The following is a 24,573-nucleotide window of genomic DNA, read 5'->3' as shown; positions in this document are numbered from 1 at the left end:
CGTTGATTGATGATTTCCTTCGTTGCCGCCAGGGTTCCTCCTCGAGTGCGCCAGGAGGCGCTCGGTGAGTGGGGGGATACTGTCATGTTTTGTCTTTGATCATCATGTCTTGTCCCTGTGCTTCCCTCTGCTGGTCTTATTAGGTTCTTTCCCTCTTTCTATCCCTCTCTCTCCTCCTCCCTCTCTCCCTCTCCCGCTCTCTCTCTCTATCGTTCCGTTCCTGCTCCCAGCTGTTTCTCATTCTCCTAACGACCTCATTTACTCTTTCACACCTGTCCCCTATTTTGCCCTCTGATTAGAGTCCCTATTTCTCCCTCTGTTTTCCGCTTCTGTCCTTGTCGGATTCTTGTTTGATGTTTGCTGTTCTGTGTCCTTGTTCCGCCCTGTCGTGTTTTTGCCTTCTTCAGATGCTGCGTGTGAGCAGGTGTCTATGTCAGCTACGGCCTGTGCCTTCCTGAAGCGACCTGCAGTCTGTGGTCGCGTCTCCAGTCGTTCCTCTCTACTGACGAGAGGATTTCAGTTTCCTGTTTTGGATTTACCTTTGATAATATCCAGGAGAATCATTGTTTGTTTAAGACTGGAATAAAGACTCTGTTTCTATTACGTCGCTTTTGGGTCCTCATTCACCAGCATAACACATCTAAAGGATGATCAATGGAAACAGGATGCACCTGAGTTCAATTTCGAGTCTTATTGCAAAGGGTATAAATATTTATCTAAATAAGATATGTTTTAATTTTTTTTAACTTGCAAAAATGTCTAAAAACCTGTTTTCACTTTGTCTTTATGGGGTATTGTGTGTAGATGGATATGGAAATATTGGTATTTAATCCATTTTAGAATAAGGCTGTAACAAAATGAGGAGAAAGGGAAGGTGCTTCAACAAAGTGCTGAGTAAAGGGTCTAAATACTTATGTAAATGTGAAATGTATGTAAATGTGAAATGTATAAATTTGCAAAAATTTATTAAAACCTGTTTTTGCTTAGTCATTATAGGGTATTGTGTGTAGATTGATGAGAGAGAAAAAAACGATTCAATCAATTTTCGAATAAGGCTGTAACGTAACAAAATGTGGAAAAACTCAAGGGGTCTGAATACTTTCCGAATTTACTGTATGTAGCTAGTTTGCTTAGCATGACCCAGCTTAGCTGAACCTCCGATGGTAATTATATTTCCGGAGTATAAAGCCTCTTCACAAATGGTTTCTATCAAGTCATAGCTATCACATCACTGGCACCGTTCTCTGATGAGGAGATTTTTAATTGCTGTTCCAGTGAAACAACAGACACTAACTTGGACAGCAGCAAGTAAGGTGTGTGTGAGATACTACCAAAGTTACTTTTTCTGTCCAGAATAGCTTGTTGGCTTGAAATCGTTTCTGATTTTATTGATCAAGTTCATTTAACACATAAACATTTCAATTTAAATATTTCTTCATGTACACAGAAAAGCACTGGGTAAAATTCAAAACAATTGTTGTGATTCATAGTATTTTTATGGAATCACAAACATAACATTAATGATAAAATAATATGTTTCAGTATCATTGTCCTTTACTTAAAGTGATTGGTACTATATAGCATTGCTAAATGATTGTCCTTGGTATGTCCTTAGATTCTCCTTGAACATGTTGAGAGAAAATAAGTGTTTTTTTGCAAACATGTTCATATATTTTACAAATAATAAAATAAAAAGCCTATGACAGTGATACGACTTTGAAAGTATTGCTACGGTTGCAATTACAGTAAATTTTTTACCAGAAGCACAAACTGCTTGCACAGTTGTGGACACTAGATTTGGCAATGATGATTATATGGTTTATTTACAAAAAAGTGCTAATATCGTTGCTGTGTAATCTTATGTGCATAAAAACAGCTTAAATATTGATTTAGAGCAGATATATTTAATAGGTCAATAACTACAACAGTCCAATGTTCTCCAGTCCTTTTTGAGTGCGTCTGTTATTCTTGTGCCATTCCATAAATAGCATTGATTTTCTCCTGGAACATTTTGACAACAACCCCCCTCTTTAGCTTCATGGTAGGTCCTGGAGAGAATATTGAAGAAAGAAAGGATATTCCATCAGATTTACTGTGCTCTCAAAGTGAGTGTCCCCTCTTTCCTGTGCTCCAATCACATTTGATGTACTCAACAGCTTGGAAGAAAGATTATATCATGCAATGGTATCCAGGGGAATGTTGTTTAGTTTGAAACAGTCACAAGACTGCCTCGTCAGATACTGTACGTGATGAACATTATTGGCAAAACATTTATTTCAGATACCGTATGTGATTCACTTCAGATATTGTGCGTGATAAACATTACTGGCAAAACATTTACTTCTCTCTCGGCGTTCTTTGTAAAAGTGTGTCAAATTCTGAAAAAGCTAATGATCTATTGAAAATGACATACAGTAACATCACAAGACTAGCTTTAGTTTAACAATCTAAGTTAGTTTAATATACAGTACCAGCAAAAGTTTGGACACACCTACTCATTCAACGGTTTCTCTTTATTTTTACTATTTTCTACATTGTAGAATAATAGTGAAGACATCAACACTATAAAATAACACATATGGAATCATGTAGTAACCAAAAAAGTCTTAGACAATCAAAATATATTTTATATTTGAAATACTTCAAAATAGCCACCCTTTGCCTTGATTACAGCTTTGCACACTCTTGGCATTCTCTCAACCAGCTTCATGAGGTAGTCACCTGGAATGCATTTCAATTAACAAGTAGCCTTGTTAAAAGTTAATCTTAATGCGTTTGAGCCAATCAGTTGTGTTGTGACAAGGTAGGGGTGGTATATAGAATAGCCCTATTTGGTAAAAGACCAAGTCCATATTATGGCAAGAACAGCTCAAATAAGCAAGGGGAACTGACAGTCCATTATTACTTTAAGACATGAAGGTCAGTCAATCTGGAAAATTTCAAGAACTTTGAAAGTTTCTTCAAGTGCAATCGCAAAAACAATCAAGGGCTTTGATGAAACTGGCTCTCATAAGGACCACTACAGGAAAGGAAGACTCAGAGTTACCTCTGCTGCAGAGGATAGAGTTAACTGCACCTCAGATTGCGACCCAAATAAATGCTTCAGAGTTCAAGTAACAAACACATCTCAACATCAACTGTTCAGAGGAGACTGTGTGAATCAGACCTTTATTTAATTAACCTTAATTTAACTAGGCAAGTCAGTTAAGAGCAAATTCGTATTTACAATGACGGCCTACCCAGGCCAAACCCTAACCAGGACGATGCTGGGCCTATGGGACTCTCAATGATGGCCGGGTGAAATACAACCTGGAATCAAACCAGGGTCTGTAGTGACGCCTCTAGCACTGAGATGCAGTGCCTTAGACCACTGCGCAACTCGGAAGACCGATGGTCGAATTGCTGCAATGAAACCACTACTAAAGGACACCAATAAGAAGAGACTTGCTTGGGCCAAGAAACATGAGCAATGGACATTAGACCGGTGGAAATCAGTTCTTTGGTCTGATGAGTACAAATTTGAGATTTTTGGTTCCAACCGCAGTGTCTTTGTGAGAGACAGAATAGATGAACGGATGATCTCCGCATGTGTGGTTCCCACCGTGAAGCATGGATAGGGAGGTGTGATGGTGCTTTGCTGGTGACACTGTCAGTGATTTATTTAGAATTCAAGGCACACTTAACCAGCATGGCTACCACAGCATTCTGCAGCGATACGCCATCCCAGCTTGTTTGCGCTTAGCGGGACTATCATTCATTTTTCAACATGACCTTGAGCCAAAAAACACACCTCCAGGCTGTGTAAGGGTTATTTGACCAAGAAGGAGAGTGATGGAGTGTTGCATCAGATGACCTGGCCTCCACAATCACCCAACCTCAACCCAATTGAGATGGTTATGGTTTGGAATGAGTTGAACCGCAGAGTGAAGGAAAAGCAGCCAACAAATGCTCAGCATATGTGGGAACTCCTTCAAGACTGTTGGAAAAGCATTCTTCATGAAGCTAGTTGAGAAAATGCCAAGAGTGTGCAAAGCCGTCATCAAGGCAAAGGGTGGCTACTTTGAAGAATCTAAAATATAAAGTGATTTGTTTAACACTTTGTTGGTTACTACATGATTCCATATGTGTGATTTCATAGTTTTGATGTCTTCACTAATATTCTACAATGTAGAAAATAGTCCAAATAAAGAAAAATCCTTGAATGAGTGGGTGTGTCCAAACTTTTGACTGGTACTGTATATATTTCTCACACTGACTGACTCACCCAGTTCTCCCCCGGATATGGAGAAATCTCTGTCCAAAATGATCCACTTCTGGACCCTCTGGGCGTTGGAGTTGGCCTTAGCATTTACGCGCTCTATGCCCTCCTGGATGGCCTTGTAAATAGCTGGCTCCTTACTGGCTATAATCTCAGAGGCCTTGGTTGCTACGACGCCACGCTGCTGGCAGAACGCCAAGGCCTCTGGGGTCAGCTCGTCCGTTGGATCGCCATTGTCGTCGACTACACACTACGGAAGGAGAGTAGGGTCAAAGGTTAGGAGTGATCCAGGAGTCTTTCTGAACAGAGCCTGGTTACAGATCTGTTTGTGCTGTATAATTCTATTTGAATTGCTTAATAATTCTAAAGCAAGTATTCTAAAGTATGCCAATGAACATAGGAGTTGGCAATACAGTCCACATCTAATGTTTGAGGCCTTACTTTGAGTGTGAACATCATAGAGAGGAATTTGAGCTTGTCTCCGAGCAACATTGCGTTGCTGATGATGGCGGTCTCTGCTTTCACTGCATCCTCAATGGGCACAGGTGAAATATTCTCTCCTCCTGCTGTTATGATCAGCTCTGCAGGACAAGATATGTCATACTTAGCTAGATATTTAAATCATAGATCTACATGATGTTCAACAATGATTATCTTGTATATCCAGGCTCAAGGCAGGAGTTACCCTTAGGCACAGACTTAGGATCAGGGGAAGGTACACAAAATTGACCTTAGATCAGTGTCTTGAGGAAACAGCATCTTACTCCCATCAACACCCAACACTGGCAGCCATGTTGTGTAATGGCTATATACAGTACATCTAGAAAATAAACTGTTTATTTTTTATTTTTTTATTTCACCTTTATTTTACCAGGTAGGCCAGTTGAGAACAAGTTCTCATTTACAACTGCGACCTGGCCAAGATAAAGCAAAGCAGTGCGGCAAAAACAACAACACAGTTACACATGGGATAAACAAACGTACAGTCAATAACATAATAGAAAATCTGTATACAGTGTGTGCAAAGGAAGTAAAGAGGTAAGGCAATAAATAGGCCATAGTGGCGAAGTAATTACAATTTAGCAATTAACACTGGAGTGATAGATGTGCAGATGAGGATGTGCAAGTATAAATACTGGTGTGTAAAAGAGCAGAAAAAATAATATGAGGATGAGGTAGGTAGTTGGTTGGATGGGCTATTTACAGATGGGCTTTGTACAGCTGCAGCGATCGGTAAGCTGCTCTGACAGCTGATGCTTGAAGTTAGTGAGGGAGATATAAGTCTCCAACTTCAGTGATTTTTGCAATTCCTTCCAGTCATTGGCAGCAGAGAACTGGAAGGAAAGGCGGCCAAAGGAGGTGTTGGCTTTGGGGATGACCAGTGAAATATACCTGCTGGAGCGCGTGCTACGGGTGGGTGTTGCTATGGTGACCAGGGAGCTGAGATAAGGCGGAGCTTTACCTAGCAAAGACTTATAGATGACCTGGAGCCAGAGGGTTTGGCAGTGAATATGTAGCGAGAACCAGCCAACGAGAGCATACAGGTCGCAATGGTGGATAGTATATGGGGCTTTGGTGACAAAACGGATGCCACTGTGATAGACTGCATCCAATTTGCTGAGTAGAATGTTGGAGGCTATTTTGTAAATTACATCGCCGAAGTCAAGGATCGGCAGGATAGTCAGTTTTACAAGGGTATGTTTGGCAGCATGAGTGAAGGAGGCTTTGTGGCGAAATAGGAAGCCGATTCTGGATTTCATTTTGGATTGGAGATGCTTAATATGAGTCTGGAAGGAGAGGTTACAGTCTAGCCAGACACCTAGGTATTTATAGTTGTCCACATATTCTAAGTCAGAACCATCCAGAGTAGTGATGCTAGGCGGGCAGGTGCGGGCAGCACCCACCCGCCTAGCATCACTACTCTAAGTACTATACCCTTTATCCTCCCTGTGATGAACAGGAAGTTGTCCTTGTCGTGCTTGCCCAGGTCTCCAGAGTGCAGCCAGCCCTGCTGGTCCAAGGCCTCCTCGGTCTTTTCTGGCTCGTTCAGGTAGCCCATGAACACATGACGCCCCCAGAAACAGATCTCACCATTCCCATCCTCATCTGGCTTGTCCAACTTTGTCTGGCAGCCATTCACCACCTTTCCACAGCTGAGGACAACATCAAGATATTTTTGGTTTTTGACAGTTTTCTGTCAATTCTTTATACGGTGAGACCGCAAAGCAAGAATGTATTAAATGTCACTTTTATATCTGATGGCTTATCGGTATCAATTCATGTTTTGCTATCACAATGCTAGCTTTGTCAACTACAAATTAATGAATGTAAACAGTCATTACAAATGGCAGTGGACATCCTAGTTTCCCAGTTGCTGACCTCATGATCTTGAAGTTATTCTCCCAGGAGATGGTGTGAGGGCCGGTGCTTTCACTCATCCCATACAGCTCATACAAGGGGAGGCGAAGGCTCATGAAATACTCCAGGGTCTCCCTAGTGATGGGTGCGGCCCCTGTTAAGCAGTTCCTGCAGCGATCCAGGCCCATGGCCCAGTGAACCTTCTTAAAAACCAGGTTGTTTGCCAGCATGAAGCCCCATGGCAACAGGTTCTCTCTGGAATCCACAACAAACAAGGAGGAATACCACACATGGTGTAAAAGATTAAAGAGATTCTCTGTTACCTTTGTATACTTTTTAAGCAGTAGTTCTGAAAGTGGCACTCACGAGCCAAAAGCGGTCCCCAAAAATTGTGTACTACATCACTTATGTGCCGATGTGTGCACCACAATATTGCTCGCTGTCTCTCGTTTTGCTGTATGTGCATCTTGCTAGCTGTCACTCAAATGGTGAGGGGCTGATTGGCTGGAACTCAAATTGCTAGGGGCCTGGCCCACGTGGTGGAAAATGTAGGGAAAATGGCGCTGCAAAGCTTCCAGTAAATAAACTAGGGGTTTGCTGGCTAACTGAGGTAAGACAGTAATTCTGCTCATAGATTATGCATGTATGAACAAAACAAATTGACACATCCAGCCCAAAGCGGGAGGTTTAAAAAATACTTACTAGTCGCCAAACTTGGCTGGAATTTTATCTAGTTTAGAATACAAAAAAAATGCTATTTGGGCATGAGTGAGGTTGTATGTTTTTTTTTTATTGTTATTGATAAGATCATGTCTATGGGTGAAATTTGATGCACTGAAAATCTGCATTATTTCTGAAGTACGGGTTTGATTGAACAACAAGAACCTGAGCTAAATCCTTACCCATTCATGGCACTGTAGCTGGCTTGCAATCCGATGGATTTAGCCCAGTCTGCCACTCTTTTCCTCATTCCAGAGGACTTGGCACCAATGGCTTTCATCTTCTCCTGCATCTTCTCCCACACACGGGGAACTCCCAGGAAACTGGTGGGGCGCACCTCTTTCAGAGTAGTCCCCAAAGAGCCCTATGAAATCATATTGTTACTGGTTATCAAGTCATATCAAGTTACTCCCGTCCCACCCTTCCCAATCAAGTCAAAACCAAACCACCACAATTCAATCAATTGTTCCCAATGTAAATAGCATTTTGAGAGGAAAGTAATGCACATCACCCATCCATTGTAGTATAATAGTTATGGATTCTGACCTTCAGGGCGTCTGGTTCTGCGAAATACGTCACCGCTGCGAATCTCATGGCGATCCACATGTCATTGACCTGGGCAGCTACATGGCTCAGGGGCAGATAGCTCACCACCACCTCCTCACCATGTTTCAGATCTGGCATGGTGCCCGCCGCATTTGAAGTCCAAGTGATCTGAGGAGAGAGTCGGTCACCACTTAGAGGAAAAACTATACACTACGTTTTTGTTTGTCCTTGCCGTGAAGAATACATGGACAAAATTGTGACTTTTTCACATACTGTATCCAGTGCTCAGTGGCCCCAGAGCTATCTCCACCATATAGTACTACTGTAATGTGTCTGAGAGAGCCACCACATTCTGTGAGGATGAAGGGGAGGCCAGCTGGATACTGCAGTACAGTAAATGTACATGTAAATATAGAGCTTTTTCCTCAATAGGATTACTCACATTGTCATGACTCAGCATGACCCCTTTGGGGTTGCCTGTGGTTCCAGAGGTGTAGATGAGCGTACAACACTGGTTAGCCCTCTGACTGTCCACCACAGCATTCAGCTGTTCATCAGGCACCTCCTCACCCAGCTTCATAAACTCAGCCCACTGTAGGAGGACAGAGGTTGAGTCAGTAACACCTGAATCACATTACAGAGCCAATCTGAATCGTACTGTGCTGGCTTGGATATTTTCTATTCACATGATCCTTTTCAGACGGGTTCCAACAACAATGGTGGATGTGTAACAAAGCCAGCCCAGTGCAGCTCGACTTGGCTCAGTAATGTGAATGGATTAACAGTCTCACAGTTACAGTGTAGGAAAGGAAATATTCTAGGAAATATTCTAGGAAATAATGCGTGCTACTCTAACATTGCTATCTATTAGGCAAATAAATAATGTTTTTTTCCAGCTGGCTAAACTTGATCTTGTTAATAGAGATTCTTTTGATGCAAACTTACAGTGTACAAGTTTGGCAGCTTCTGTTGCAGTTCATCCTTGTACTGAACGATAGCTTTCAAGTGTGGAAGCTCGTCCTTAATCTGAAAGGTATGGACAAAGTAGGAATTTTAGAATGAATAATTTTGGAACAAAAACAAAAAACATTTTCACTTGATCTACTTACAAATAAAACAGCACAGTATTGGATTAATTCTTTAAAAAAAATATTATTTGCATAATTCTGTGCATAGGTTCGATGGCTATTGGTATTTTTCCGTTTTCTCCATATATTATTGTATACAAAATGATTGACGCATTTGTCTCACCCGGTTTTAAAATCTATTGCACACCTACTGTATATTACTTGACATGGATAAACAAACCAAAATGTATTCATGTTTTTCCTTATGTGTGTAATTCATTGTGATGTTAATGTGTCATATGTATTCAATTGGCTGGATGTAGTCAACTGACCAGATGCACATGCCTCTAGAGGTTATTTAAGTAAGTGTGTTTCACAGTTGTGTATCACCTGACGAAGATCCAACTCAGATCTAAACATATTTTTTCTGCGTCTTTTTAAATCACAATGGGAGTTGTGGACATTTATTTTGTATTTTATTGGCAGACACAACCAGGGCAAACGTATAGTTCAGTATGTGTTATGGGGTCTCACCTGGAGGATTTTGAGGAGTTGTTTGTGGTTCTCCACCACAATGACGTTGGCCTCACAGTTGTCTGCTACATACTGACATGCCTCAGGGGAGTTGGTGGTGTAGATGCCTGCAGCAAAACCCCTGGCACACAACACACATCAAACAACCTTCTTATTGAGGCGGTTTAGACTGTGATTGCTGTGTGTGATGAATACTTTCTATGAGGAAGCAGCTGGTTGTCCAAGTCACACAGCATTTACAGTATGAACAATAGTGCAGGGTAGTGCATGGTAAGATAGTGCATGCTAGATGTATAATGATAGGGGTGGCAGGTAGTCTAGCGGTTAGAGAGGTGCGCCAGTAACCGGAGGGTTGCCAGTTCAAATTCCGGGTCTGACGGGAAAAGATTTGGCCTGCCGTTGTTCCCTTGAGCAAGGCACTTACCACCCCACAACAACATCTCCCCAGGTACCCAGTGTGGCAGCCCCCCTGCACCTCTCCAAAAACCTGTGTATGTATGTGTGTCTTTCAGAGGGGTTAAAAGCAGAAGTCAAATGTTGTTATTATTACCCAGCCAGGATACAGCCAATGTCTGAGATGAACCACTCTGGAGAGTTAAAGCCCAGAATACCGACACCATGGTAACGCTCCAGCCCCAACTACAGTAGAGGGAGGAAGAGAAAGAGTCCGAAAGAAACATTTATAATCAATAAGAACGTGGCACACGGCCTCATTTACTGTCGACCTACGTGATGCTTTGAAAACTACTCCAGTTTATAGCCTCTCCTTGACACTGGAGACGTAACTTAAGCATTGAATCTAACACAGCCAAGTGTTGGTTTTCACCAGCACCATTCTTACAAGGAGACAGACATGGCAATGGGAGAAAAATGAAATGATTTCTGCTGTGTAAATATTCATAATCCCCTTTCTCTGGAGGTAACATTCTAAATAGTCCATAGCCCAGGGATCATCAACTAGATTCAGCCTTGAGCCAATTTTTTAAATTAAGCTATAAGGCCCTTAGCCGTGGTATATTGGACATATAAAACAAACCCCTGAAGTGCCTTATGGTTATCATAAACTGGTTACCAACGTAATTAGAGCAGTAAAAATACATATTTTGTCATAGCCGTGATATACCACGGCTGTCAGCCAATCAGCATTCAGAGCTCAAACCACCACGTTTATAATGAAAAGTATGAAAATGAATGCACTCACTAATGTAAGTTGCTCTGGATAAGAGCGTCTGCTAAATGACTAAAATGTCAAATTTTAAAGAATTAAAATGACAAATCATTTGTAGACTGCAGATTGACTGCAAGAAGCCCAAACAGATATGTTTGACTAAAACATAATAATTTCAAACCTTGCTTACATTTGTATACGATCACGCGTCTCTCTATTATCTGTGGGAGTACTTGGGAACAGATTTCTTAAGTTAATTTCACTTAGCGCTCATTTCCTGGAGTTTTTACAGCCTTATTTCCAACAATGAAACAAAGACATATAATACTAATCTACATATATTTTTTTTAGCTTAGAAAATTTGGGGGGCCAAATAAAACCACCCGCTGGGGCCAAATAAAACCACCCGCTGGGGCCAAATAAAACCACCCGCTGGACAAATTTGGCTCTCGTGGCTGCCAGTTTTCAGTGATGTTAACAGATCTTCATTAGAATTCACTGGCAAAGTTCAAAAATACTCATACGCCTCTGTATAGATACAGCCACTAAAAAATGCAGAACACATCCTGGTAAAAGTACATCATAACATAGAACTTTGAGAGATCCTTTTCCATTAAATTCCACGCAAGCATAGAACAGAGAGCAACTAAAGAGCACAGACACTGACACAACAACTACATCAATAAACAGACCTTAAGGAAGCTCTTGGCCGCCACTCGGCACTGCTGGTAATACTCCCTCCAGGTCAGGGTGACCCACTGCCCCTCCTTCTTAGATGCCAGTGCAGGCAGGTCTCCATAGCTCTCCACCGTCTCCAGGAACATCTGGTGGACGGTAATGGGGGCCTTGCAGCCCAGCCCTGTCTCGGTCATCCTCAGCTTGACCGCCTGATCCCTAAAGGAGCACCAGAGCTGCTCCGCTGGGGCCAGAGACACATCCGACAGCTTCAGGGTAACCAAGGCACCTGTAGTGAAATCAAATCAAATCAAACATAATTTGTCACATGCGTCGAATACAACAAGTGTAGACCTTAGCGTGAAATGCTTACTTACAAGCCCTTAACCAACAGTACAGTTCAAGAAGAGTTAAGAAAATATTTACCAAATACACTAAAGTAAAAAATAATAAAAAGTAACACAATAACATAACAATAACGAGGCTATATACAGGGGGTACCGGTACCGAGTCAGTGTGCAGGGGTACGGGTTAGAGGTAATTTGTACATATAGGTAGGGGTGAAGTGACTATGCATAGACAATAAACAGCGAGTAGCAGCAGTGTACAAAACAAATGGAGGAGGGGCGGGGGGTCAATGTAATAGTCCGGTGGCCATTTGATTAATTGTTCAGCAGTCTTATGGCTTGGGGGTAGAAGCTGTTAAGGAGCCTTTTGGTTCTAGACTTGGCGCTCCAGCACCGCTTGCCATGCGGTAGCAGAGAAAACAGTCTATGACTTGGGTGACTGGAGTCTCTGACAATTTTATGGGCTTTCCTCTGACACCACCTATTATATAGGTCCTGGACTGCAGGAAGCTTAGTCCCCTCTGTAGTGCCTTACGGTCAGATGCCGAGCAGTGCCATATCAAGCGGTGATGCAATCGGTCAAGATGCTCTCGATGGTGCAGCTGTAGAACTTTTTGAGGATCTGGGGACCCATGCCAAATCTTTTCAGTCTCCTGAGGGGGAAAAGGTTTTGTCGTGCCCTCTTCATGACTGATTGGTGTGTTCGGACCATAATAGATCTTTGGTAATGTTGTCACCAAGGAACTTGAAACTCTCGACCCACTCCACTACAGCCCCGTTGATGTTAATAAGGGCCTGTTTGCACCGCCTTTTCCTGTAGTCCACGATCAGCTCCTTTGTCTTGCTCACATTGAGGGAGAAGTTGTTGTCCTGGCACCACACTGCCAGTTCTCTGACCTCCTCCCTATAGGCTGTCTCATCGTTGTCAGTGATCAGGCCTACCACTGTTGTGTCGTCAGCAAACTTAATGATGGTGTTGGAGTATTGTTTGGCCACACAGTCGTGGGTGAACAGGGAGTACAGGAGGGGACTAAGTACACACCCCTGAGGGGCCCCCGTGTTGAGGATCAGCGTGGCAGACATGTTGTTGCCTAGCCTTACCACCTGGGGGTGGCCCATCAGGAAGTCCAGGATCCAGTTGCAGAGGGAGGTGTTTAGTCCCAGGGTCCTTAGCTTAGTGATGAGCTTCGTGGGCACTATGGTGTTGAACGCTGAGCTGTAGTCAATGAACTGCATTCTCACATAGGTGTTCCTTTTGTCCAGGTGGGAAAGGGCAGTGTGGAGTGCGATTGAGATTGCGTAATCTGTTGATCTGTTGAGGCGGTATGCGAATTGGAGTGGGTCTAGGGTATCCGGGAGGATGCTGTTGATTTGAGCCATGACCAGCCTTTCAAAGCACTTCCTGGATACCGACGTGAGTGCTACGGGGCAGTAATCATTTAGGCAGGTTACCTTCGCTTTCTTGGGCACAGGGACAATGGTGGTCTGTTTGAAACATGTAGGTATTACAGACTCGGTCAGGGAAAGGTTGAAAATGTCAGTGAAGACACCAGTCAGTTGGTCCACGCATGCTTTGAGTACACGTCCTGGTAAGTCATCTGGCCACGCGGCTTTGTGAATGTTTACCTGTTTAACGGTCTTGCTAACATCGGCTACCGAGAGCGTTATTACACAGTCATCCAGAACAGCTGGTGCTCTCATGCATGCTTCAGTGTTGCTTGCCTCGAGGAAAGCATAAAAGGCATTTAGCTCGTCTGGTAGGCTCGCGTCACTGGGCAGCTCGCGTCTGGGTTTCCCTTTGTAGTCCGTAATAGTTTTCAAGCCCTGACACATCCAATGAGCGTCAGAGCCGGTGTAATAGGATTCAATCTCAATCCTGCATTGACGCTTCGCTTGTTTGATGGATCGTCTGAGGGCATAGCGGGATTTCTTCTAGGCGTCTGGATTAGTGTCCCACTCCTTGAAAGCGGCAGCTCTAGCCTTTAGCTCGATGTGGATGTTGCCTGTAATCCATGGCTTCTGGTTGGGATATGTACGTATGGTCACTGTGGGGATGACGTCGTCGATGCACTTATTGATGAAGCCAATGACTAAGGTGGTATACTCCTCAATGCCATTGGATATAACCCGGAACATATTCCAGTCTGTGCTAGTATAACAGTACTGTAGCGTAGCATCCGTGTCATCTGACCACTTGTAGTATGGGGACAGCAGGGGCAGCAGTTTCCTGCCATCAGTGGTAGTTTATGAAGTAATCTCAAAGACTAGTATTCCCCTGCCCTGTCCCCACAAGAACTCAGTGGACCGCAGGCAGGTACAGAATGAGAATGTGTTCTCAGTGAACTTACCTTGTAAAATAAGGGTTAAATAAAACAGAAGTCAGGATGTGTGGCTATTTCTGAGAATCAGACTGGACTATATCCCACCCTCCTTCGCTGTCTCAGTGTGAAGCATAACCATTTGAACCCTCTTAACTAGAGCTGGGATGCCTGTATCATATTGACTCAGAGAATAGAGGAAGCTATGGAATGTCCCTGTCTACCCACCAATCAGGTTTGCGTGGTGAAACTGGCTCTGATTAAATAGAAACGGTTGATTGATCAAAATCATGCAATGGGGGACAGGTAAATCATTTTCTTCCTCAAGAGATTAAATAACACATTTCCTCAAAGGTAAGAATAACTGTAACCTTGAACTGATTATGCTTTTTAGGCACATTTCTGTCAACCTGTTCCACAAGTTTCTTTATAACTGCTGTATTATGAACAAAACATAATCATGTTCCTCTTGTAGGTGATAAACATCTGATCTGTTTCAGTTAAGTTGAGTCCATATCCTATAAAAAAACTCTTGGCTCTACCTATGATCACCATAAACTGCTATTACCTGAGATAGGATCCCATTGAGGTCCCTCTAGTCCAGGTGATCTGGGTGGTTTGGCTGGTGTTTCAGGTATGCTTGCTGGGGTTATCATTGCAGGTTCTACAGCAGTTGTCTCCTGGCTGTCTTCGCCCTCTCTATCTGACTCGGACTCAGAGTTTGGCTGTGGATTGTCTACTACTCCTCCATTGACAAGGGGACTGGAATGGTTTCTGTTCTGTTGGAGTTTGGCGACTGGTGGTAACTGTTCGGTTTCGCCAAGAGGAGTGTCACTCACACAACTAGAATGAAGCACATGAAAATAAAATATGCTTTAAAGAAACACTCACTCATAAAATACTATACCATTATTTGGTGAATATTTAGCAATTATAAACTGGTACTTCAACTGTCCTGTCAGAATTTGTTCTCCAGCATAGAAGATTACTATAAATCCACATACCTCTCAGAACTCTTCTCTGCGACAGGAACCCCATTGAGGACAATGGAATCCTCTTGTTCAGACATCTTGTAATTGCTTCAATAAAAGACGTACATTATCTCCATTGGATGTGCAGGAACCACTAGATCATGATGAACAAGCTTTCAATATCAAATGAATAAAATCTCTAAATAGTTTGTGCAAAGGCTCCTGATATTCTACTAATTCAAGAGAAAAAGTGTAACCTCCTGGATCTTTATATGAGTGGCTATTGCAACATGACAGCGTCAGGGGTAGTGTGTCAATAGCTGCTTAGTTCGATTGATAACGAATGGCGAAATTAAAGGGTTTGTACCAAAAACCTAGAACCATTTGCAGAGCTTTTTACAATCTTTCACTTAAATATAGTAGGTTACACCAAGACGGTTGATTTTTAAATTAGAAAGTGACTGAGAAAGAGTGGGTATTTCTGCTGAAAACCCCTTTTTTGTCTTATCTTCAAAGGCAGATTTCAGTCAAGGTCCTGTACAGTAGTTATCTCCCCAGGCACACATAGTAAATGTATTGGTTTTTTACATGTCTCAAATACAACATAGGCCCAAAGCATGTAGTGCACATAGAGTATCATGTTGGGTTACTTGACCATAATTCCTCATCATTATCTCTGACATGATGTCAATCAGCCTATGATGAAAAATGTCAGTGAAATTATGCCATCTTGTGTTTTATCTTGAAATTGAAGACAATTTTCACACATATCTGCTCTAGTTTAGCTATGACAGTCATAATGATGACATGCCTTGAGCATACCATATTGCCAAGAAGCTGCTAAACATGTATGGAGAGAGAAAAATGGATGCTGTCACTTCAAATTCCAAACAAGTAGTTAAAATATTGAGACAGAGCTCATAACAGTGATATAGCATTTTTATCTGGTTCATGAGGACATTGTTTTGTTTCACGACTTCAACAAGAAAAGAACAGAAGACCCGTCCAGATAGATCAGATAACTATGGTCAAAATGTCTCTCGGGCAAAAGTGAATCAGAATTGCAAAACAATTGCCTAAGTTATGTGGCAAAGTAAACACTGAACTTTTGCACAGAATGCTGCAAACATTAGTGCTTACTGATGTTTCTGCAAAAAAAACAATGAACTGTAATAGATAGTTGGATAGAATCTCTATGCGCTCTTAAAGGATCAATGCACACATTTTTATCTCAATATCAAATAACTTCTGGGTAACAATTAAGCACCTTAATGTGATTAGAAGTGGTTTTAAAAAAAATGAACAAAAATAGCTTCTCAGCAAGAGCAATTTCTCAAGCAAGAAATTTGATAGGACTGTCTGTGAGTGGTCTAAGTGGGAGGGGAAAACTAAAAACTAGCTGTTATTAGCAGAGAGGATTGGAACTCTTTCTCATTGGTCTATTTACTGCCTGGTGATGCCACCAGGGCAGGCAGGTCAACACTCTATCCCACCAAAACAGGCTGAAATTCCAGGCGGTCTTTTCAAACCCTAAAAGGGCATATCAACAATTTCACAATTTCACTGTATTATTCCATACTCATAGTGTGTAAATATATATAAAACACAGATACATCAAGTTTTTGACTGCACTGGGCCTTTAACAGATTACCTCTAAACAGGTAGCAAATTGACACAAAAATATACAATTCTGTATCTATGTTCCTACATGAGCAAGGCCTCAACCCATCAAGTAATGAGCTGTCCATTTCAAATATTGAAATATATTTTAGTATGTGTGTATCTCTCCAGCAGCATCAGCTCTAGAGTGACCCAGGCTAGCACTGTTTGTGTTGGCTTTAACAAGACAATAAAGAATAAGCCTGAGCCTGTTGGCAAAACATTAAAACCAGAGGAACCTGCTTGGTTAAGTTTAGTTCAAACATGTTTTTTGCATGTATGTCCTGAGATGTAGGCAAGGTCATGTTTGTTTGTTTGCTTTGAACACATGTATATATCTATATATAGATTAGGCAACCAATGCATGCAGCTATTTTAGGTTACTGGTCAAATTCTTTTCACTCTGAACATGCCTCTGCCCCTGAAATGCAAACATTACATTGGATTTATACCGTGAAGGCTACTGTATCAGTACCAGAAAGCAATCTAAAAGTTTAGGTTGGTTTTAATGGTTAGACAATTACATGTAATTATAGGCAACTTAACACCTCCCAGTATCAGTCAATGCTTTGCTGTAGATGCTGAATAAATCATCCTAAATATTCACCAAGGTTTATAATGCAGTAACTGCTTCAAATTGATTTCACAAACCAAGACAGACGGACAAATGTATACCAAGACAGACGGACAGACGGACAGACAGACAGACAGACAGACAGACAGACAGACAGACAGACAGACAGACAGACAGACAGACAGACAGACAGACAGACAGACAGACAGAGACAGACAGACAGACAGACAGACAGACAGACAGACAGACAGACAGACAGACAGACAGACAGACAGACAGACAGACAGACAGACAGACAGACAGAGACAGACAGACAATTGACCCTAGTTCCCCACTGACATGTGAGCAAGGACTGTAGGAACATGTTGCAAGAGCTGTCTGTGATTTGTAGATTGACGTGGTGGCCTGGCACATGAAAAAATAGCCTATCGTGAAAGAATTGAAAGCACACATAAAAAAGCATGATATTAGCAGGATATTATAATACCTTTCTATTGAATAAAGACAGAGCAGATATCCTACCTTGTTCAGAGACTTTGTTCAGACAGGGATAGACAGAGGCAGGTGCTATATGACATCACCTTGGCAGGAGAGAGTGCAGGGAAAACTTGGATGGACATCGATGTGATGTGCACAACGTGGGACTGTCACCCAGGACAGCAGCTGATAAGCCTGTAGAGGTATGTATGGGGGATAGTACTATCCAACTCAGGTCTGTATGCACTCTTACGGAATTACGGAATTTCCCCCACACCTGAGGGTCAAATAGCTAGTTAACGATCCACCAGTAGACTTGAACAAAGGTTACCTTCTGCAGCAGTAGATGCTGGAAACTGACAAGGAGGCTGTGTGGGGGGTAGCAGACTACATTACAGCCTGTGGATCTAAGTTAAGCCTGTGTTGACATTGCTGTGCCTGTTTACGTGAATGTTAAACAGTTTTAAGACACATTTCATGAGAAACATATTTCTGATTCTAAGAATATGAAGTAAAACCATCACTTTAGCTCAAGACACTGGTCATTTTGACTGGACTAAAGCAAGTTATTGTGTCAGCCCTTATCAGTTCTAAATCATGGGGATGTAACATTAATTGATATAGCAAGATAACTTCTGAAAGTTTATGGGAAAAGAGGAGACTTTGACCCACAATACACAGATCACAGATCACAGATCACAGATACACAGAACATTGTGCAACAACAACTTGTTGTAACGTGAAACACCTCTGCATTGAAATAAGCGTAACAAATGAATGTCAACTAAGTTGTTTTCTAAGATTAATATATATTGTTATTGACCTGTATTTAATTTCCAGTGGTTAAATTATGTATTTTAGATCAAAGTATCAGTCTTATGTTATGTCATGAGGGGTGTTGAATTGTATGAGGTGAGAACTGCAATGATCTGAAGCTGGACATTTTAGTAAATGCAGGTGAGAGTTCAACCACGTGCTCCAGATATTCTGGTCACCAAGGTCATTTAGTCATACCACCAGTCACACCACACCTGCCCTCACTTATCACTGCCGCAGCAAGTCTGGAGATATGACAGAAATATTAACAAGGCTACAATATCAAAATAGTACATAGCAACAACTATATATAGGCCAGACTTGTCTATGAAATTGGGTCCTGCTTGTGACATCTCAAAAAAACATTTGCTTTAATTTGGGAAAAAATAACATTCAAAATATTTTTGTTTATTTAAAAAAATTGTACATACAGGAAAACTGTACAATTACATCAATCAACATATCAAAGAGAGCAGAATGAACACAGCAGTGCAGATCACCTCAAGATAAAAACGTAATATTCAATATCTTTAAATATTAGCACTTCACGTACTGGTGGGTAATAACCTTCAATCTGGATAATGACACAAAACAAATCATATGGCTAGAGAAATGTATCGACAAAATATTACGAAAACAAGCAAAACCCAAACATGACGGAGAGTAAACAAGGAGAATCAATCTCCAAAAGAAAACGTGAGTCCCTGATGGATACAGACGACTTAAGCTTTTCACCACCGGGAATCTGTTAAAATCAATAAATGACAAACTGGGAATACTTGAACTAGTCAGTAAAATTATAAAAGAATTGTAGGCGAGCCTCAAGATGAGTGACGAAAAATATGCGACAATCGAGAAACAAACAAACAAGCTAAAAGGGACAGTCAATAAGATTGAAATGGACGTTAATGAACTTAAAAAGGAGAAAATATTTCTGAGAAAAGCCTAACAGCTCTTGTTCACTAGCACGCGGTAAATTTCCCAGAGTGGCTCGATTGTGGGCGTGCTGGCAGCATATAGCAGCAAGTTTGATTGTGCGTCAAGAATTCAGCATAGCAAGTTTGTATGAAGGTCTGGGGCCTGTTGCACAAAAGTAGAATTAAGACATCCGGGATAAATGACTCAGCTGAGCTCAATGAAGCCAAAACATGTGCGTCCAGGTTTAATTGGTTGCACAAAGACCAAGCCAGGATGAGCAGACACGGATTCATTAAGCCAGGTGAAACCAATCCTGGATAGGTGCGCGCTCACGGCTCACTCAAATAGACCCCGCCACAGATCACAGATTAACTGATTTACCATGGCAACTAGAGCCGCGTACTTTTCCCCGTCGGAAGCACAAATCCTCATGGAGGCATACGAGGAGGTAAAAGATATAATTAAGAAGAAAGGCAACACCGCCACAGTGATAAAGCAAAGAGAAAAAGCGTGGCAAAGTATTGCAGACCGCCTGAATGCGTAAGTAGTGCACAATTACACACTCACCGCTCCGCTGAAACATCACAATTACAATTCAAATATTTAATTCACATCTCCAAAAATGCAGTTGTACTGTAATTATGAAACGGTTAAATTTTTAATTGAAATGCACTGCAGATATGAGTGAAATTGTGTAAAGTAACTCCATCACACTGTATAAAGCTATGATAATTTTTTTTTTTTTTTTACTGAAAACAAGACAAAAATACCAAGTAATTTTTTGCAGTGTGACTCCATTAAATGTGTGTGTGTGTGTGTGTGTGTGTGTGTGTGTGTAGATTAAACATGAACGGGCCAAAACGGACATGGCAGCAGGTCAAAATCAAATACAAGAACATTCTGCAGAATGGTATGGTCCCTGACTAATATTTAACAAAGCACAAGCATATATTGTACCCAGAAGGTGCCTGCTCACACATTGTCTGTACTGTTTTAGCAGTGAAAAAGAATACCCACAGACAAGGCACGGGTGGTGGGTCACCAAAGGCTGACCTTACCCCAGCAGAGGACATGGCCTTGGAGCTAAATAAAGGCAGGCCCGTCTTAGAGGGGATCCCTGGGGGGAAAGAGACGAGCATAGGTCCCTCCCAAGATGCCACCCGCTTCATTCAAGGTATGTCCTTCCATCTCTACATGGGATACAACCACATTCATATTGAATCAATTTGGACTGTCTGACTTTGGTTTACCTATTGCCTTGCAGTGTCTGGCAGCACTGTGTTCCTGTTAGAGCCACCAGCACAAGCACCAGACGATGCTGATCCAGTGAGTACTCCATCAAAGGCATACTGTAGGCCTGGCATGTCTTGTCTACTAGCTTCAATATGAATCCGATTAAATGTGATAGGGTGAAGGCCCCAGTGCAGCAGCAACAGCACATGATGGAGACGATGATGAGGAGGAGACCATCTCTCTGGATTCCAGAAGGCATGAGGTATCATGTTAAGACTGTGAAAGTACTATTTACTCTACAATGGTGAGGAGTCCTCATCAAAATCAAAAAATCTAATTTCTTTTACAGGACCCAGATGCTATATAGTGGGAAAACCAGCCTGGCAACATAGTGCGTATTAATAAAAGGACACCACATCCTGCCAAATTCCAGCTGCGCTAATTGTATTGTGTTCACAGAGCTCACAAGCTATCAGAAAGTTGTATGGCAACCACCTCCGGCGCCAAATAGAACTGGCAGACATAGACATTCAGTACAAGAAGAAAAAGATGGAAAATCTTGCACTGGAGTCCGAAATAAAAAAGAGGACAATTAGGAAACTGGACCTTGAAATAAAAAAACTTGAGAGGGAGGTGAGATATGCCTTCAATGTACACTGTATGCTAACTGTAACACAAATGTATTATTCATTATTTTTCTTTCCTCCCCCAGCTCCAAGAAGATGACACAGCTCAAAATAAAAATTAGGTATATTCTCGTAAAGTCAAGTGAGCCATGACATATGAGCTCTTATTGTGAGCACACAGGACGGTGGCATCTTTCTAAGGTTTTTTTTATTTTCCCAGCAATCAGTACAACCAAGTCATCGTTATAAGGCATCGCCCTCTTTTGCCCACCCCCCCAGCACCAGGTGTGGCCACTAGCCTATATGAAGGCCCAAAATTGTGTGTTCCTTTCTGCTCTGACAATGGCATGCCCATTCGTGCGAGATGTGGTGGATGAAGAAGCACTTGTGCTGAGGAGAGCCTTCAGGCGAGAAAGGGTCTTCAGGGACCGGTTGGACCCACTGGCCTTCCCTGATGACCATCTATATGAAAGATACAGGTTTTCTGCAGATGGCATCAGGTATCTATGCAGACTACTGGGTCCCAGGATTAAGCACCGCACTGCACGGAGCCATGCACTGAGTGTGGAGCAAATGGTTTGTGTGGCCTTGCGCTTTTTTGCTAGTGGAGCCTTCCTGTACTCAGTGGGGGATGCAGAACAGCTGAACAAGGCCACAATTTGCCGCACAATAAGGAGTGTGTGTCTGGCTATCAAAGCATTAGCAGATGTCTTCATCTCCTTCCCTGGCCACAGAAGACTCTGTGACATCAAAGAGGAGTTCTATAGGATTGCAGGTAAGAGGATCTACAAATTACAGGACAACTGTTAACACATAGTAGGATACTCATTACTTTGTGTGACAGGTTTCCCCAATGTCATTGGTGCAGTGGACTGCACACACATAAGGATAAAAGCCCCCTCAGGTGCCCATGAGGCCGATTTTGTGAATAGGAAATCCTTTCACAGCATTAATGTTCAGGTGAACATAACTTTTTGATATTGTCCATTGACGAACACTCTGCATTGCCAGTGATGTGCATTGATTGGTGTAATATTCCTCATCTTATGATTTCAGATGGTCTGCAATGCTGACTGTGTGATCAGCAATGTTGTGGCAAAATGGCCTGGCTCAGTCCATGACTCCAGAATCTTTCGGGCCTCTGAAATCTATCAGTGCCTATCACAAGGTAAGCCACACAACCCCTATTTATAACCATCATGGCTGTGTCAAGAATATCACTGTGTTTATGAGGTAGTAATGATGAGATTTTGTGTTGACAGGTGAATTCTCTGGTGTGTTGCTGGGAGACAGGGGGTATGGCTGCCAGCCTTTTCTCCTGACACCTTTCACAGACCCCCAGGAAGCACAGCAGGCCTACAACCATGCCCATGCCAGGACCAGGGCCAGAGTTGAAATGACCTTTGGCCTCCTGAAGGCACGCTTTCACTGCCTTCACAAATTAAGGGTCAGCCCTGTTAGGGCATGTGATATTACTGTGGCTTGTGCTGTCCTCCACAATGTGGCCTGCCTGAGGAAGGAGAGGGCCCCCAGAGTGCCACCAGCCATGGACTGGGACAATCCGGCAATCTTCCCTGATGACGACAGTGGTCGGCTGCTGAGGGACCAATATGTGTTGAATTATTTTAGTTAGTATGTGTGCTTTCAATTTTGGTTAAATATGTCCTGCGGTGGCAGAGGAATTTGGGTTTTTTTGGGTTCGTTTTTTGACGAATTTGGCCTCTTATGATGTTTGTGCGGTATACTGTGTGTAATACAAGGCTGCAGGGAGGCTACTGCATCCATTCATTTGTCTGTTCAGTTGATGTGTATGGATTTGTCCTGCATTTATTTTAGTGTGCAGACATGCAGGGTGTGTTATATACAGACCTTTGAATGTGTATGTATCATTTTGTATAATATGCTTGGATTCTGTGCTTTCCATCTTGTAGAGTCACTGTGACTTCAGTTTCGAAAGGAGCTGATGGTTTACCTGCTTTGTTTTGTCCTTATTCAATAAAGGAACATAATGTTACACATTGTGTTTTTATATTCATATGGAATGTGTATTTGTTTATATGACAGAGTACTAGGGCCACACTGAAGAAAAAGGATAAAGTCATAAATTTATGAGGCTGGTTCTTTCTGCAGAAAAGCTACATATTGTTTTTACAGTTTTGATACTTATGACAATGTGATACTTAATATTCTGGCACATCAGCATGTCTTTGTTTATGAAACCATACTGAAGTACAATTTCACGAAATGCCCCACATCTGTCATTTTAACAACTGTCCTCCTTTAAAACAACTGGTTACAATATTATGACTTGTGTTTTTTTCCCCTCTGTGGCCCTAATATTCTATCATTTTATATATAGCCTTATAGTCTATGGGAAACTGTAAATTATCTAATGATAGCAACATCATCTAAAAATCATTTTTTATCCAAAATCATTGAAATTAATGATCACAAACGTTTAAATAATAACAGTGGGTCTAGTTATATGTGATAACAATGTATAGTGAGCAGTGAAATAACTATTGGTTTCCATTTGTGGTGACTGCTGACTGACATTAGGGATGAGATTAAATAGATCCTGGAATTTAGCCTGGTCTGGAGCAGGCTAGCTCCACAGAATAAATCTCCATGGTAATTTATACCATAACATATCCTCCTGCCCCCTATCCATCTTTAGTGCAACCGGATTACGGATCAATTGAGCCAGGATCACCAAGATATCCTGGCTTAATCCCTTATCCTAGTTTTGTGCAACAGGCCCCTGGTTATTAAATGGGTAAATAGTTTAATCCATTCTCCATTTTAGGAATTTATTCACAGGTAAATAGTAATATGCTTTAAAACGCTCTGGTGACAAACAAACTTTGTTGCCCTGTTTCCAATCGTTCACATGGCTGGGAGAAACTATTCAAGTAAGTAAATACATTTTGAAAATGTAAAAGAAATTATGCATTAAATATCACCAGCCGCCTAACTTCATATTAACTAGGTATCTTGATGTATTTATCACTGTAAAAAAAAAAAACTCCAAATGCATTTGTAGGTAGCTAGCTAACAGCCATGAAGGAGGGTGAAAGGATAGCAGCCCCAACTGTCAAAGTGAGAGAGTAGGCTATTCTGGATAGGGCAGGTACTTTGTGTAGTTTCAGTCCATAGAAGTGATGATGGAGATAATAGTAACATAATATTCAGTGCGGTCTAATTTGAGTATGATGAAGTCATAAGTCATATGATGATGTTTCTTGTGAGGTTTTTGGTCCTCAGATACAGAGAGCTGTGAAAGCCTGTTTTGCCATAGCACGACACAG

At 41.8% G+C, this 24,573-nt stretch overlaps 2 protein-coding genes across 2 annotated transcripts; one reads left to right on the top strand and one right to left on the bottom strand.

The window, feature by feature from the left end:
* Positions 1 to 1,362: 1,362 nt before the first annotated feature.
* On the bottom strand, positions 1,363 to 17,853 carry LOC139545647 (long-chain-fatty-acid--CoA ligase ACSBG2-like). Its single transcript, XM_071353628.1, has 15 exons — positions 17,718 to 17,853; positions 14,996 to 15,070; positions 14,560 to 14,834; positions 11,344 to 11,615; positions 10,034 to 10,122; positions 9,484 to 9,604; positions 8,828 to 8,908; positions 8,325 to 8,474; positions 7,883 to 8,050; positions 7,519 to 7,700; positions 6,638 to 6,871; positions 6,194 to 6,411; positions 4,700 to 4,839; positions 4,265 to 4,508; positions 1,363 to 2,048 (listed from the first exon to the last, which is right to left on the bottom strand). The coding sequence occupies exons 2-15, from the start codon at positions 15,058 to 15,060 to the stop codon at positions 1,963 to 1,965; spliced, it is 2,325 nt and encodes a 774-aa protein (XP_071209729.1). The 5' UTR covers positions 15,061 to 15,070; positions 17,718 to 17,853; the 3' UTR covers positions 1,363 to 1,962.
* Positions 17,854 to 18,002: 149 nt separating this feature from the next.
* On the top strand, positions 18,003 to 23,279 carry LOC139545649 (putative nuclease HARBI1). Its single transcript, XM_071353630.1, has 10 exons — positions 18,003 to 20,580; positions 20,671 to 20,732; positions 20,815 to 20,901; positions 20,989 to 21,030; positions 21,099 to 21,272; positions 21,352 to 21,387; positions 21,486 to 22,040; positions 22,110 to 22,225; positions 22,322 to 22,433; positions 22,528 to 23,279. The coding sequence occupies exons 7-10, from the start codon at positions 21,569 to 21,571 to the stop codon at positions 22,896 to 22,898; spliced, it is 1,071 nt and encodes a 356-aa protein (XP_071209731.1). The 5' UTR covers positions 18,003 to 20,580; positions 20,671 to 20,732; positions 20,815 to 20,901; positions 20,989 to 21,030; positions 21,099 to 21,272; positions 21,352 to 21,387; positions 21,486 to 21,568; the 3' UTR covers positions 22,899 to 23,279.
* Positions 23,280 to 24,573: the final 1,294 nt, after the last annotated feature.

The sequence above is a fragment of the Salvelinus alpinus genome, chromosome 19 (assembly GCF_045679555.1).
Source record: "Salvelinus alpinus chromosome 19, SLU_Salpinus.1, whole genome shotgun sequence".
NCBI lineage: Eukaryota > Metazoa > Chordata > Actinopteri > Salmoniformes > Salmonidae > Salvelinus > Salvelinus alpinus.
This window is presented reverse-complemented; position numbering and strand designations above follow the sequence as displayed.

What these genes read in the sequence shown, in the direction of transcription:
- LOC139545647 (XM_071353628.1), bottom strand. Translation starts at nt 15,060, where the DNA reads ATGTCTGAACAAGAGGATTCCATTGTCCTCAATGGGGTTCCTGTCGCA. An exon ending in TCATGCTGAGTCATGACAAT is followed by an intron (nt 8,051 to 8,324) that starts GTGAGTAATCCT and finishes CTCTCTCCTCAG; the next exon opens with ATCACTTGGACTTCAAATGC. An exon ending in CATATCCGGGGGAGAACTGG is followed by an intron (nt 2,049 to 4,264) that starts GTGAGTCAGTCA and finishes TATTCTCTCCAG; the next exon opens with GACCTACCATGAAGCTAAAG.
- LOC139545649 (XM_071353630.1), top strand. Translation starts at nt 21,569, where the DNA reads ATGAAGGCCCAAAATTGTGTGTTCCTTTCTGCTCTGACAATGGCATGC. An exon ending in GGAGTTCTATAGGATTGCAG is followed by an intron (nt 22,041 to 22,109) that starts GTAAGAGGATCT and finishes TTTGTGTGACAG; the next exon opens with GTTTCCCCAATGTCATTGGT. An exon ending in TTCACAGCATTAATGTTCAG is followed by an intron (nt 22,226 to 22,321) that starts GTGAACATAACT and finishes TTATGATTTCAG; the next exon opens with ATGGTCTGCAATGCTGACTG.